The sequence below is a fragment of the Colletotrichum fioriniae genome (genome assembly GCF_027942845.1).
Source record: "Colletotrichum fioriniae strain IMI 355084 chromosome Unknown scaffold_11, whole genome shotgun sequence".
In the NCBI taxonomy this organism is placed as follows: domain Eukaryota; kingdom Fungi; phylum Ascomycota; class Sordariomycetes; order Glomerellales; family Glomerellaceae; genus Colletotrichum; species Colletotrichum fioriniae.
The window spans coordinates 1,640,224-1,655,397 of NW_027076847.1; the positions used below are offsets into that span (position 1 = coordinate 1,640,224).

At 51.1% G+C, this 15,174-nt stretch overlaps 5 protein-coding genes across 5 annotated transcripts; 2 read left to right on the forward strand and 3 right to left on the reverse strand.

The window, feature by feature from the left end:
- Window positions 1-540: 540 nt before the first annotated feature.
- Window positions 541-2,130, reverse strand: N0V96_009080 (uncharacterized protein; the record flags this gene model as incomplete). Its single annotated transcript, XM_053189018.2, has 1 exon — window positions 541-2,130. One exon carries the CDS (start codon window positions 2,128-2,130, stop codon window positions 541-543), a length of 1,590 nt encoding a protein of 529 aa, XP_053053784.1.
- Window positions 2,131-4,872: 2,742 nt separating this feature from the next.
- On the reverse strand, window positions 4,873-6,657 carry N0V96_009081 (uncharacterized protein; the record flags this gene model as incomplete). Its single annotated transcript, XM_065758535.1, has 3 exons — window positions 4,873-5,546; window positions 5,696-5,992; window positions 6,318-6,657. The coding sequence occupies 3 exons, from the start codon at window positions 6,655-6,657 to the stop codon at window positions 4,873-4,875; spliced, it is 1,311 nt and encodes a 436-aa protein (XP_065612928.1).
- A 2,192-nt stretch (window positions 6,658-8,849) lies between these two features.
- MDR1_2 (GTPase-activating protein) lies at window positions 8,850-10,549 on the forward strand (the record flags this gene model as incomplete). The annotated part of the gene is made up of 3 exons (XM_065758536.1): window positions 8,850-9,200; window positions 9,256-9,442; window positions 9,600-10,549. 3 exons carry the CDS (start codon window positions 8,850-8,852, stop codon window positions 10,547-10,549), a joined length of 1,488 nt encoding a protein of 495 aa, XP_065612929.1.
- A 558-nt stretch (window positions 10,550-11,107) lies between these two features.
- On the reverse strand, window positions 11,108-12,973 carry N0V96_009083 (uncharacterized protein; the record flags this gene model as incomplete). The annotated part of the gene is made up of 9 exons (XM_065758537.1): window positions 11,108-11,380; window positions 11,434-11,603; window positions 11,656-11,725; window positions 11,776-12,130; window positions 12,181-12,345; window positions 12,416-12,491; window positions 12,551-12,623; window positions 12,683-12,739; window positions 12,800-12,973. 9 exons carry the CDS (start codon window positions 12,971-12,973, stop codon window positions 11,108-11,110), a joined length of 1,413 nt encoding a protein of 470 aa, XP_065612930.1.
- A 644-nt stretch (window positions 12,974-13,617) lies between these two features.
- On the forward strand, window positions 13,618-14,961 carry N0V96_009084 (uncharacterized protein; the record flags this gene model as incomplete). Its single annotated transcript, XM_053189024.2, has 1 exon — window positions 13,618-14,961. The coding sequence occupies one exon, from the start codon at window positions 13,618-13,620 to the stop codon at window positions 14,959-14,961; it is 1,344 nt and encodes a 447-aa protein (XP_053053790.1).
- Between the last annotated feature and the right edge of the window lie 213 nt (window positions 14,962-15,174).

The following is a 15,174-nucleotide window of genomic DNA, read 5'->3' on the forward strand; positions in this document are numbered from 1 at the left end:
GCAATCTTGAAGGTTGTTCATGTTCTGGCGAATCAGAGTCGGAGGAGTCGGCGGAACAGGGGGATGGCTTGCGATGACGTCTTTCGTTCAGGTTTTCTAGAATATTTCCGTTTCGGGGGTGTCATCGTGCTGATCGATTTCACCCCACTTCTTCTCGGGATGGCAGGGCGTTGCGCACACCTTAATCGGTGAGATTGCCGAAGGTTCCGGGGGTTCGGTGAGTTACTTTGGTCGAAGTTGAGGGCATGCCTGGATAAGCCGTTGTTTTGGCAAGCGAAAAGAAGAGTCTTTACGCTTCACCATCGTGTCGCTCATGAACCTGGTCAGAAGTTGCCATAATGGGGGGTTCTAATCTGTAAGAGTGGTCATGTCGAGTTACACTAGTAAAAGAAAATCTTGACCGATATTTACATGTAGATGGATGGCAGTCATTATTGTCTGGACTCTGGTACCCAGAACTGAGTTCTTGGAACTAGCTATGCACTGGTATAGATATACATTCGAATGAGGCGCACATCCATAAGAGTACTAAACGCAGTCTCAGACCGCAGTAAACGAGTTCACCTTGATCGACCCTCCTAACTGCTTAGTAGCAAAGTTGAAAATACCAAAGCGGTAGGCAATGAAAAACTCCCACCCAGAGTGCAGTGTATAAGTGTCACCAAGCTTAGTAAACTGAACACCATCAAAACTGTAGAAAAAGTCGGCGTCCCTAGTCCCCGTTGGCCGCGCATCCAGTTCAGCCCGGAACCAAACCTTGGTAGCGCCGCTCGGCACAGGTGCTGAAGCTGTCTCTTTGCCGGGGTCAACGGGATTACCGGACTGCGCGTCGATGATGATACCCTGGATCGCTTTGAGGCTGTACTCGCTGCCATTGCGATGGATACCGATGTACGCAGTCTGATCTCGGAACGCCGCGAGCCCGAACCTGTCGCCGTCGGCCATATTGCTAAAGTCAATCTCGACGGTTCCTTTCGGGAATTCTCCGTGGATCCGGTGGGTGAGTGTGTTTCTCGCAGAGTATATATCTTCGGTGACGCTAGCGGTGCGGAGGGTCACGCCGTTGTTGATTTCAAAGCTCGAAACGTCGGGGTTGTGGTTCCATTCCCAAGTTGGACCGAGTTCACTCTCAAAAGTGTAGGTGCGCGTCCAGTTGTACAGAGGCTGGAATGGTAGAGGTAAGGGGTAGGAGGAGCCCCAGCCACCGTTGCTTCCTTTGACAATCTCAGGGAAGCCATCCGCGCCCCAGGTAATCGGTGCCAACACGGGCATGCGGCCCGCGGGATACGCCCAGGTGAAGGACATAAAGTACCAGTCACCCTGCGCGGTCTTGATGAGACTTCCCTGGTGAGGCGAGTTCCCTCCCTCAAGCGGCGGCGCGATATTCTGGCCGAGGATCTTGGCTTCGTAGGGACCCCACGGACTGCTCGACTTCCAGATGTAGGTGGTAGATCCCGGCTGATCGTTAAGGATGTAGTACGTCCCATTGATCTTGTACATTCTGTTTCCCTCCACCGTCTCGGTATTGACGTCAGATGCCTGAAGGACCTGCTGCGTCTTCACGACACTGAGTCCGTCGGCTGCGAGCTGCGAAACGCTGACCTTGCCGTTGCCGTACACCACATACATCGTATCATCGTCGTCGATCAGCAACCCGTTGTCATACATGCAATTCCCACCACCAAAGTTGGCGCGGTTATACCACGGCCCCTCTACGGACGAGGCAGTAAAGACCCAGGTAATCCAGAAGTTGGTACACCCGATCCAATACCAGAGCCCATCACTCTCGCGGTACCGCAGTGTGGAGGCCCAGGTACCACCGCGGTAGGCGCGGGGTCCGCCGGGCGGGAGATCGTAGCCGTCGCCGAAGTTGAGACGGGGGACAGAGTGCCCGACGGGCTCCCAGTTAACGAGATCGAAGGAGCGAAGGATCGGGGCGCCGGGGCTGTAGTGGAAGTTGGAGGCGGAGAAGTAGAAGGCGCCGTCTGGGCCGACGGAGATGTCGTTGTCTGGGTAGTCTTCGTAGAGGACTGGGTTTTGGAAGGTTTCGTCGCGACATTTTTTGATGGTTGCCGCCGAGGTGAAGAGGAGGAGGGCTGCTGAGAGCAGCAAGAGACGGGTCGACACCATTGTGGGGTAAGCACTGGCGGAGGCAGCCAGGGGAATTGGGAGCTTGGTTCGGAGTACCTTACAGGAATCTGATCGATTATCACGGGAACCTTTGAGCTACTAATACTAGAATATTTCCAGATGCATATCCCCTGACCTTTCTGTATTCCTTCGGAATCATTGGCGCGGGAGGAGAATGTCAGCCATCTGCAGGAACTTCTCGGCGGGTTGACGTCCGCTGCCTCAAATCGTCAAATACGACGCTGTCACTTTGCGGGGTGAGAGATGCCAAGAGAAGAAACCCGCCCCAATTTAGCCATCCCGTCTTCCCGATCTCCAGGGCTTAATGGGAAAGGCCATCTCTTTTGGGAAAACATGGAGATCTTGCCCGATTTCCAAGCCAATGATCTCGTCATTTTGGTGATGTAGGATGACGTTCGTCCTTTTGCGTTCTTGCTTGAGCAAGGTTGATTAGGCCTTACACAGAGGCCGGGCCTGGCAACATCGAAATCGAAAATGGAGTTAGGTAGATGGAAGGCCGGATTTGAACGCGTTGGGTACTGTTAGCAAGTTGTAATGTTGACGAAACTAATTCATTCATTGCATCAGTTGGCTGGCACCTGGACAGAACAGCGGTTTCTTGAACTTGACACAAGGCGAAGTAACTACCTTATCATACGAATGGATCGTTACTCTAACGAACCTCTTAGCGGCTTCTTTTAATTCCTGTTACTCAGGCTTCTGCCCGTAGACAACGTGGCTGCGGGACTTATTAGCAGCAAACCTTTCTTTCTCAAGTTGAGGAAGCAAAAGGGGCGCTTCAGAGAGACTCACAAGTGTAGGTAGACGTGAGACTTGCAAGCCTTCATTTCCTGGCGGACCTGCGAAAGCAACACGAGCGCCTCCTCCCTAGTCCAATCTAGTGCGGTGCAGAAGAGCTTCAGAGTGAATGCGTCGAGCCCTTCGAACATCTGAATAAGATTGCACATGCCAATGTCCTTGAGCAAAGGATCCTTTGCCCAAGGCCCGATGGGAATCTTGTAGTGTCGATGCTCGACGTTTTGAAAGCCATGGTCTTTCACCCATGTATTCAATTTTGGTCCAGGAGCCCCGTCTCGGCCGAGGTTCGCGCAAGCTTCCATGAATAGGGTGGCCCATCGGTGTGTCTGGGTATTGTTGAGGGACCCGTCGTCTGAGTCGAGCATCAAACTCCAGTCTTGGAACTCCGCCCACCCGCCAGGAGTTAGGTTCCTGGGTAGGGACATTGTTACTTTTCATCGCCCAATCGCATGTAAAACAAGGGTCGCTCACCCAAAGATTCGGCTGATGTACAGCTGCCAGTCCGCGATGGAGCCAGCCATGTAGCGACTAAAGATGAAGTTGTACTTCTTGCTTCCTACCCAAGGGCTTTCGACGTCGTCCACCTCGAACTTGACGTTCGGAGGTACCCAAGACGGCTGGATTGGACTCAAATCAATTCCAGTTATCTAAAGTGAGTTCGTGTTAGTGTGTGAAGTGAGATCCACCGCTGTAGGAGAGAAAGGAGGTGCAAACCTCAGCATTGGGAAAGAAATCTCCCATCTCGATTGCCCCTAGATTGACAACATCAGTCTCGTGGGCGAGGATTTTGACCGCATAGAGGCATACAGATACCGGTTCCAGTGCCTATGTCTAGTATGCGATGCGTTTTAGCTTCGTCGATGGGTGCAAGGAAGAGCTTGTTGCCGATGGTCTTAACCATTACGGTATGTGTCAAATCGAGTCTGTCCGATTCCCTCTAGCCAAAGGAGATCGATATTAGTAACGTTACTTTAGAATGCTAGGTCTTTAAGAGTTCCACCTCGTCATTGGGAAAGTTATAGGCTGTGTATGTAGTTATTAGCTTCATCCCACATTGCAGGGATGCCATGATTCAGCTACTACTACTTACAGCCAGCTCGGAACGCGTGATACGTTCGACCATATTCGGTCGGATAGTCTACCACTGATGAAGATAGAGAGGCAGTATACGAAGACCTGGTTTGGAACTCCATTAGTCTTGGACCAAACCTCTAGTTGCTGATCTCAGGCTAAGAGCTGGACCCACATGCGATCATCCATGGTCGAGACATCGTTCTGTTCATGAAAAATGCATTAGCCGCAAGACGTTATTCAAGAACTTCAAGAGAAGAATCCATACTCACTCTAACTTCGCTGTCAACTTCGATGTCGGCTGATGCCGATGGGGCGGCTGCCGTAGATGCCGCAATTGGCTGAACGGCTTGTGCCTCCACGTCACGAATTGAGTCAGGCATCATGATATCTGCGAGCGCTACAACTCCTTTTGGACGTGGAAAAGGAGAGTGAGACAAGGCATGGGGTGCCTTCAAATAATTTCATCACAGGACGCGGGGTCTCCGAGAGTTGTCGTATGTTGGCACCAACGTAGCTTGGCGGCGCTTAGTTGCAGAAAATATCTGGATCTTCTGCAGCGCGGATGCAGCACGTACATGAAGACCGCGCATCTCACCAATTAAGGGCTGAAGTCCGGCTGGGTTGTTGCTTCTGTGCTCACATGAACCAACATGACGAGGTTGAGTAGCTCTGCTTTGAGATCCTTAGGCCGGGTATCTGATGATACGAGTCCATCCGAGGCTAACCACGCCCCTAGTTCTCTACTCAAAATACTGTATCACCGAAGCTCGCAGGGTAATCAAAGGGCAGTGCAAGTAAAGGCTCAATTATAATTCTCCTTCCTATCGTATTTTTCTACCACCTCAAAATTCAATTCTTGATACCATAGAACTGAAGCTCCGCAATCATTGGAGCATCCTCTCTCATCATGGCAAAATTGGCGCCGTTGGTATCATAGGCGTTGAATGTGCGTCCGACTTGCAACCTACCTTGCTCGTTGACCTTCAGCTCACGGCAGCTGAGAATATGGGTAGAAACCACGTCGTCATTCAGGGACTCGGCCTCGAGCTCGAACTTGTGGCCGAAGAGCAAGAGCTTTCCGTTGCCCTGACTGATAGCAAGACCATACATGTGTCGAGTCATCCGCCCGCTTGCAGTGATGTCGAATTCTCCAGATGTGAAATGCAGCTCTTCTGGATCCCAGCCATTGTAAGCAATTCCGATATGCGGTTGGTCTTGATCCTGGGCATCCAGGAGGAAGGGGCCGGCCTGGCGGAGTAGGTTGGCGTGCTGAATCGTATGGGATTCAGGGTTCCATATCCTCAAATCTTCAATCCGGGAGAAGACAACACCAGTTGCGCCATGAGAACCAAATGCAGACCAAATCAAGCGGATGTCATCCTCGCATCGACCATGAGCCTGGACTAAGAGAGCTTGGTTGGCACCAGAACCCCAGATCTCACAAATCTCATCGTACTTGGGATGGAACATTCGCGGTGCATAAAGATCGATGTAGGTGCAAGGAGCTTCCAAAGATGCAAGGTCTTAGGTAGTGGTCTACTATATCTTTTTCCTTCGCTTGCTTTATGAGCAGCGTTGACAATGACCGGGACAAGGTAAGCTTCTTTCGCAATTTTTGCTAGGGCGTTGATGTGGCTGGCGACGTGATATGTAGTGAAAAGCTGGTCCGTACCTTCAGAATCATCGGCAAACTCCTCCCAGGCGTGGCTATTAGCAGTACAAAGCATTGAGCCAGACTGGACAAGGAAGTCCAAGTATTCATCCGGAACTTTCTTCTCAAACGCAGTCAAGGCTGCGTCACAGCGGTCTCTGGAACAATTCGAGTAGCCAACCTCGCTGCCAATTTGCAGCATGAGAATGGTGTCATAGTCTGAATCGGCCGTCTCGACTTGCTGCACAAACTCTGCAAAAGCTGTCTTCTCTGCCGTAGTGAAATCTGGCCCGAAGAGCGAGATCATGGGCGTAGGTACTAACACCCATGCATCTGTACTGCCCTCCTCCGTAGGAAGTATCTGTAACTCGTAGGTCTTCAGTTTTGGGAAGCGCGCAGGATCTGTCTTAATCCACGGTGGCGCATAGCTTGACATATCTACCCGCAACATACGTCAGCCAATTCTTGTCCTGTAGAGGCTTCAAGTGCAAATTGTACTTGAAAAGGCTTGATATGTAGGCATGGGGTAAGTTCAGAAGAAAGTGAAAGCGACGGGGCAGACAAGACCTTGACAGCAACGCTCTCATAAGACAGTAACGTGGATCGACGTGAAAACGTATGTATGGAAGATGATAGAACCCACATTTTGCGCAGCCACCCTTCATGGAGCCATACCACGAGACATGGAGTATAACTCTGATTCCTGCCTCTCGCGCTTGAGCAACAAGACTTGCGACCAAGTCTGTGTTGAACTCTCCTTCTTTCGGCTCAAAGACCTCCCAGGTGACGGCGAGAAGGACGGTGTTTAGACCGAGAGTTTTGATGTCTTGCCACTTGCGAGCCATGCTGGCAGCAGATGAGGAAGTTGAAGGGGCGATCTCTCCTCCAATAATGAGAAAGGGTTTGCCATCGACAATCAGACGGTGGTAGTCTCCTTCTTTCTTGAAGTGAGGCGGGGGTTTCGCGGTGTCGAGATTGGACATTATGGCTTCTGCGACTCTTGCCTCTTCTCGTCCTCGTGTATCCTGAGAGGAATCAGTGGACGTCGGTGCGAAGATAGAAAGGCTATAGAGATATCAGAACTTACGATCAGTTGTTTTGATTTAGGGATGAAGTCAGGCAGTGAGACTAAAACCGAGCCTCAGATCAGTGTAACGATGAGACGATCTTCGGACTGTTGGACTCTAACGATCTCATAAGAGGGAGGAAAAGCAAAGACGAGTGCTAGTAGACGAAGGGGAAACGCCTGAGGTCGATATGGGTCTGAATCCCTCTGGCCTGCCAGCAATCAAGAGGTGAAAGACACAAAAGTAAACAGAGCTTAGCCTCGAGGCGCCTGCGTGGGTCAAGCGGTCAGGGGAGAGTTTTATATTCCATTGCGAGAGTAGAATACTCACTTTCAACCCTAGACCCCACATCTCGTACTTTCCATAGCTTCAGTCTTGTCTGTTATTGCCTTTTCCATTCAGTCCCAAGAAGGAGGTGAAAACAAAAACAAAACACAGCTTCACACAATCCTTTCTTGCACAGGCACCCCATTTTATATCAGACCAACCCGCCAAACAACAAAGGTTTGCCTTCAGTCTTTTGTCCCTGGAAGCATTGATCTCAGCATACATGAATTCAAACTAATCCTCCTTGATTCAGATGGCCAATGTGACCAAGAAGCCTGCGGGCAAGACCTCCAAGCTCCGCCCAGCTCGATCCCTTCCCAAAGCCAAGGCGCCTCGCCCAAAGAAGCCTCAGAATGAGAAGGATTACGGCAGCACCCTTGTGTGCCGCTATTGCCAGATGAAGAGAAGCCGCTGTGATGAGATTCGCCGTCACATCCGCAAGGCGCACTACCCGACTCTTTTTCCACGTCTCAATCTCGAACAAGCCAGAGCCCGCATCCGCACTGTTGACGCGCCCTGAACCCTCACGGCTGTCAGACCAAGAGAGTCAGCTACAACCTGCCGATGCCTAGCTATCGACCTTCTCATATTGGATGGCTCAAGACACTGGAGCTCATCTAAAAACAAGATGGAGCGTTGGAGAACTAGATTGACTGGATGGAGGAACAACAAGATGATGGAACTGTGTTTACCTGTACATTACTTGGACTAGGCTTCGCCAGATGTAACAAGTGCTCGGGATTAAAGTACGAAATGAATCAGATTACTTCTGCCAATGAGATTCATAAACAATCCTGATGCAGATCGATGCGTGAAGCAAGTAGAAATGTATTGAGAATGCTCCCTTGCCCTCCTTGATAACCCTTTGTATCGGTCCAGGCTATGACCGATATGGTCCACAAGGCCAGCGGAGTATCAAATGGACATTCGGACTTACGGAGATTGATATCCATTCAAAGATTTATCTCTTCCTTGATGGAACACCAATGGAAGAGATCGGCTACATACTGCACTACAGATTCCTACACTCTCGAGCAAAGTCAGGTCTACCAGTCCTGGCGGAGATTTAAGCAGATGTCAATACCGTCTGCGGACCCGGCGGACTCGTAGATACAACCAAGCGGCAACCAAAAGGATGGTGTGGCAACATTTGGGGGACAAATAACCACTACAAGATCTTGGCCGTGAGCTCAGGTGTTGCGTCTACGCGTCGTCATCCGCGCTATTGGGTTCTATGGGAACTTCTGCCTCGCCCTAGTCGCTGTTCTCCGCGAATTACTACCACGATTTGATGTTTCTCTCGATAAGACAGCCATAATTGTCAAGCGCCGTCGACATACACGGAATGCTCGGGAATCTCGACTTATGGATCGGCTCTATGCTTGATGTCATCGATATTTTCCGCACTTCTGCCAGATGAGCGAGCCTAGGTGCAGCAACGTCACGCTGGATTCGTCTGAAGTGACGCCTGGAGAAAAGGCAAGCCGCGAAACGTCTTTCCGTCATAGAATTCGGATCCTTTCATCATTTCAAGTCCACCTTTGCTAATTGCCACGGACTTTCAGCGCCACTTCGTCTCAACATGAGCCGAATCTTCCTCGTCAGCACGGTGCACTGCACCTCCCTACCGGACAATTAAGGCGGTCTGCTTGTCCGTAATACACCGCTGACTGTGAATGACGACTGAGATTTTGGATACATGAGAATACATAAATCGACGGCGAGGTTTGGGTCTCAACCCCGTGAGCTTTATCACGCGAACTAGATTGAAGACACTAACCATGGATTTACTTCGAGATACAGCGTTTGGGCACGTCGTCCGGTTCGTGACGAGGGGGAAACTCAAGCAGTTCCAATATTACGAAGAACGACACCCTGAAGTGTGGCGCGAGTATGTTGACGCGGATAAGACTGCCAACGTCGCACGCTTCGGCCAAGTAGAGCCCCCCGAGAAGGAGATTGATGAGAACAAGAACGGAGACGACGATATTTGGAGAAGAGGGGCCAGCATTGACTCTGCGCGAACAAGAGTGCCAGGCGATGAGGAGTACAATGAATTGAGTGGCACGAGGATCGATCCTGAGAAAGGCAAGAATATCCATCTTGTTGCTTTTCTACCCAACGACCCTGAGGTGAGCTGCTCCCCTAAGGACGTCGAAAAGCTGCATCTTAGCTGACATAACTTAGAACCCTCAGAATTGGTCTTTGAAGAAGAAGGTCTTTGTGACTTTCCAGATATGTCTGCTTACCGTTGGCGTCTATGTCGGCTCGGCCATCTACAGCGCCGGTGTGCTGGACGTAATGCAAGTATTCGGCGTCAGCCAAGTCGCTGCTCTACTCGGCTTGACGCTTTTTGTGGCTGGCTATGGCTTGGGTCCGGTATGGCTACCTCTAGTTGGATACCTTTCTTCACTGACGAGAACCGTAGATGATCTGGAGCCCCTTATCCGAAATTCCTCAGATCGGCCGCAACCAGATATACATCAGCACTCTCCTCCTTTTTGTCCTCCTACAGATACCCACCGCACTAGCAGTAAACTTTGGCATGCTGCTGGCTTTCCGATTTATTACGGGATTCGTCGGCTCGCCTGTTCTAGCGACCGGAGGCGCCACTCTAGCAGATATCTGGTCACCCAAGAAAAGAGCTTACGCCATAGGAATCTGGGGTGTCGCGGCAGTCTGTTCTCCAACACTGGCTCCCGCAATTGGAGGGTTCGCGGCTATGGCAAAAGGCTGGACCTGGCCCATTTGGGAGTTGATGTGGTTGAGCGGGTTTGCGTTCGTTCTCTTGTTCTTCTGCCTTCCCGAAACGAGTGCCAACAATATCCTGTATCGACGAGCAAAACGTCTTCGGAAGCTCACGGGAAATAATAAGCTCATGAGCGAGTCCGAGTTGATGGCAGAGGAGATGACTCCAAGGGATATCATGATGATCTCGCTAGTTCGACCGTTCACATTGAACTTCACGGAACCCATGGTCTTCCTTTTGAATCTCTACATCGCGCTAATCTATGGGCTTCTCTATATCTGGTTCGAATCGTTCCCCATCGTTTTCACTGGCATCTATGGGTTCAGTCTTGGTCTTCAAGGAGTCGCTTTCATGGCTATCTTGGTTGGTGCCTTAATTGTGATTCCGCCGTTCTTCTGGTACTTGCACAAGTATCTCGAGCCTCAATTCGACGAGAACGGGGACATTCAGCCTGAGAAACGTCTTCCTCCTGCATTCATTGGCGGCTTCGCCATTCCCATTTGCCTCTTCTGGTTCGGTTGGTCGGCGAGACCAGATGTCCACTGGATCATGCCCATCATCGGCTCTGCGTGGTTCAGTATCGGGTCGTTCTTGTTGTTCAACTCGGTCCTAAACTACTTACCAGACGCATATCCGAATGTTGCGGCCTCGGTACTTGCTGGCAATGATCTCTTCAGAAGCGCCTTTGGCGCAGGTTTCCGTTGTTCGCAAACGCCATGTACACCAAGTTAGGGGTCGCATGGGCGAGTTCCCTTCTGGGATTCTTGTCGATCCTGTTCATTCCCATTCCTATCATCCTGTACAAGGTGAGAGAGCAAAACATTTCTTACCGTTTTTAATCCTTCTGACTCCATGTATAGGTTGGTCCGAAGCTACGCAGAGACTACAGCAGACATGCGCGAAAGGATATTTAGATTGTACTCCATACCACATTAGTCGCAGGTTCCGTTACGCCGACAGATGGTCTCAAGTCTCACAGGATCGGGCGAGCTTAAAGCACCACAGAAAGAGGGTATGTCGTGGGGCGTTGTGGGCATGTTAAAGTGCATATGTGATCAACTATTCAATAGGAATTAACTGTTTGCTTTGATATAAAGCCGTGAAGCGTCAGACCAGCGACATCCCCCCAAAATATCTTCTTGCCCGAATGCCTCTGTCTCTGGTTTCCACATGCCATCGCACACTTAGATACTATATCTAAAGAGCTTGTCCTGTTTGTCTGTCAAGTCACTCTCAGGAGCACCGCCTGCATCCAAGACAACCTCATCCTGACTCTGAATGTTTTGACCGTCAGACTGGGCGGCATCTCTCTTTTTTGTTGTCCTTTGCACAAAGGTATCTGTACACGACAATCTCAACAAACAACAAGCACCACGTGACGATCGCTGTGACAACGCCGTTGAAGTATCGCGGCTTCTTGGTCCAGAGCTGAGGTGCGCCGATGCATCCTGCACAGTACCCGACAAAGAACATCGCGTTGACGATGGCGCGTTTCGTGTTTCCCTTGACGTTCGATGCCGTGAGGGAGAGGAGGATGGACCATACGGCAGTGATACAAGACGCCTATGCAAGGTTAGTAAGATGTCAGGACACGGCGTTAAGGATGTTTGACTTACGATCCAAGACGCAGCAATCATACCCCATCCGGCATCGGTGGACAATTTCATAAGGAGTACGTTGCCAACGAGGGGCGGCAGGATGAGAATTAGAGCCACCAGGCTTCGTTGCTTGGGGAAGAGCATGCAGCCGCAGACACCAATCCACAACATTCCAATTTGAACGGCGCCTACAAACATGTTAGACAGGAACATCAGAGCCAATCTAAGAGAACTACATACCAGATGGAGCAGTGTAAAGCATGGTCTGGTACTTGTCGTAGCCAATGCTGTTGATAACAAGTGAAGCGAACTACACAGGGTTAGCTGGTTTCACCCGGCTGAGAGAAAGGTAAAACGAACCGTAAGAACTGGAGACTGCATGGTCACCAGAACACCGAACCAGAACACGAACCATGTTCTAATGTCAAAGACAGCCTCCTTGAGCTGCGTCATAGAAAAGGAGGTCTTATCGCCACCTTCACGATCCTTGGCCATGCGCATAGATAGGACTTGTTTCTGGCGCTCGTTCAGGAACCACGCATCCTTGGGGCCATTCGGCATGAAGAGGTAGAAGAGAACGCCGGCGAAAGAGGTAATTGCGCCACAGACGAGGAACAACACTCTCCATGGAGCGATGGCATGGGTATTCTTGGCGATGCCGTACATCAGGAGGGAACCGCAGATCTGAGCGACTCCGTTCATGGTGATCCAGAGCCTATTCAGTATCAGTAACACGATATGTTCGTCGGCTTTGGGAAGTCTTACGCTGTTCGGAGGGCATGCTCGTTGCTTCGGTACCAGATACTTGTGATTGTGATAAAGGCGGGAGAGACAGCCCCTTCGGCGAAGCCGAGAAGGAATCGAACGGCAGCGAAGCCGGCGTAGTTTTGCGGGGCCGCGAGACACATACAGATGATGCCCCAGATGATGCTGCGAAGGGGCGATGTCAGCAGCTGTACCTAACAGAAAAGAAAGATGCCACAAGAAGGGATATACTTACACAGTGACCCCGACAAACTTGGTGAGATGGAATCTGCTCATCAAGTAGATAAAGGGATATTCCGATACTAGCTGGCCTGTTCCGCGATGATTAGATACTGGACAGCTTAAACATGATTATTGCAGATGTACGAACCGACGTAGAAGATGGATGAACACCACGAGTATTGTGTGCTAGTCAGGTTCAGATCGGTGATGAGACCGAACACCTGGGATCTTGTGGTCAGCAACTTGAAGTTGGGGCGCTGTCAGAAGGTAAACAGCTTACACTGGCGTAACTAAGACTTTGCTTGTCTAAGTATTGCAGAAAGAAGACGAAGCACATCTGGAGCAGTATATTAGTCGAGTTGTCCATCAGTTTTGGTTGCTAAGCCTAGTTACTCACCATTGGCAGGATGGCGAGGTCGATCTTGCGGAGAACTTCCTTTTCCTCTTCAGGGGTATAGCCATCCGCAAGATCAACAATCTGTCCAGTCTTCTCCTCCATCCCTTCCGAAGGGACGTCGCCTCCTTGTTGCTTGGTCATCGCATCGATCTTGGTGTCGCCGGCTGAAGCCATTGTTGTCAGTGCTCGTTTGGAAAGTCTGAAGTCAAAGTCAGAACAGCCTTTAACAACTGCCTCTCTTCCCAGAAAAACACGTCGAAATCCCACCCTCTCGGAGAACGGCAGAAGTGCCGGTTTTAAGATCCACGAGTTCGTCGTCTCCACATGTCGCATGGCATGTCATCTGTCGACCCGGGGTTATGTTTCCATCCCCCGCACTAAGAGATGCATATCAGGACATTCTCCAGAAATCCCTTCGATTGGATGTGACTAGTGAAGATAGCGGTGATACCGGAGGTGGGGCGAGCCATATTGCCGACGACAAAGAATGTTCGTGACAGATACCCGACGCGGGTATCGGCAACATGGCTTCGTGGTACCAAGTTTCCGATGATAGACTGCCACACTACCGATAAGTCTAGCAATGCCAAATGTAAGTGGTTGATAATAATAATTGCAGTATGAAGAAGTGCCGTGAAATGAAGCCAATCGGATAAATAAACATCTTTGGAAAAGAGTGAGCAGACATCCGAGTTGCAGACACGGCAATTCACCATTTGTAAAGTCTTCGCTCCTTTTTTGACTTTCCCCTCACCTCCGCCTCCATTCCAAGCTTGGCGTAGACAACCTAATCTCTCAGAAATCATCCAGCACTCACGATGGTCACCGAAGCCGACTTGAAGCCCTGGCTCCGTAGCCCCGTCCGACGATACATTCTCACCAACGCTACCATCGTCGACGTGACAGATGGTAGCCTCCGCCCAAACGCAGCTGTTCAGCTCAAGGATGGCTACATAGACACTATTACCGACTCGACAGATTCGATAATCAAGACCGCCGTAGAACAAGGCTTCGAGGTGATTGACTGCTCTGGCAAGTTCATCTGTCCAGGTCTCATCGACTCACACGTCCACTTCGTCGCGGTCCCCGGATTCGGCGACCTCTCCAAAGCATTCGGCAACGCCAACGATGTCTCGCTTCTTCGCCAACCATACGTCGCCGCACAGATGCTGCACCGCGGGTTCACAAGTGTGCGAGACTGCGGTGGTGCGCAGCAGGCATTGAAGGAAGCCATCAACGACGGTGTCTTTCCCGGCCCAAGGCTCTTCATCGCGGGACATGCCCTGTCGCAAGCGGGCGGCCATGGAGACATCCGTGGTGTGCACGATCACTCCGAGTGCTGCGGCGGGTCAACAAACGGGCTCGGAAGGCTATGCAACGGCGTACCGGAGTGCATGACCGCCGTCCGCGAGGAGATTCGCGGCGGAGCAGACTTTATCAAGATCATGGGTTCCGGCGGCGTCTCGACTCCGACCGATAGAATCGACCACCTCCAATTCACCGGCGCCGAGATCCGAGCCATGGTTGAATGTGCCTCGAATGCGGGCACCTACGTCACAGCCCACGCATACACAACGAAAGCCATCAGGCATTGCATCGATAATGGTGTGCGGGGGATTGAGCACGGCAACTTTGTCGATGCTCCCACGGCGAAGCTCATGGCGGAGAAGGGCGTCTATCTTACTCCCACCCTCATCACATACGCTCAGATGGCCTCGCCAAAGTGGAAAGGCTATCTGCCTCCTGAATCTATGTCGAAGAACGAGGAGGTGCTCAATGCCGGGTTGGTGGCGCTCAAGACTGCGTACGACGCCGGTGTGACAATCTGCTTCGGCACTGACCTTCTTGGGCCGCTCGGAGCAGCACAATCATTTGAGTTCTCATTGCGAAGCAGAGCTGTGCCGTCACTAGCGGTACTGCAAAGTGCGACGCTCAATGCCGCGAAGATGGCCGGTAGAGAGGATTCGCTGGGTCAGATCAAGGAGGGCTTCGAGGCAGACCTTCTCATCACAGACGCCAACCCTGTGGAGAACGTGTCCATCTTTGATGACCCCGAGGCCCACGTGTTTGGTGTCTTGAAGGAAGGCAGGATATATAAGAGCAGGTGGAGCGGTCTGGTCGAGGATGCCACAGTCCCTGTCAGAATCAAGCCGGCGTTGTGAGGTCTGTTTGTTGTGAGGTCTGTTTGGAACTTGGAATCTGGAACATTTGAGGATGTTTATGAGAAGAGCAGCAGCTCATAGAACCGCAGAAATTAAGCCAAACTGTGTAATGAGGCTAAGAGGCCTATGGCGTCCATGAAGGACAACCAACTGAGCATCCCAAAGTCAGCGACGCGTCGAAGCGACCTTGTGAAGTACATGTACCTGGTGTCC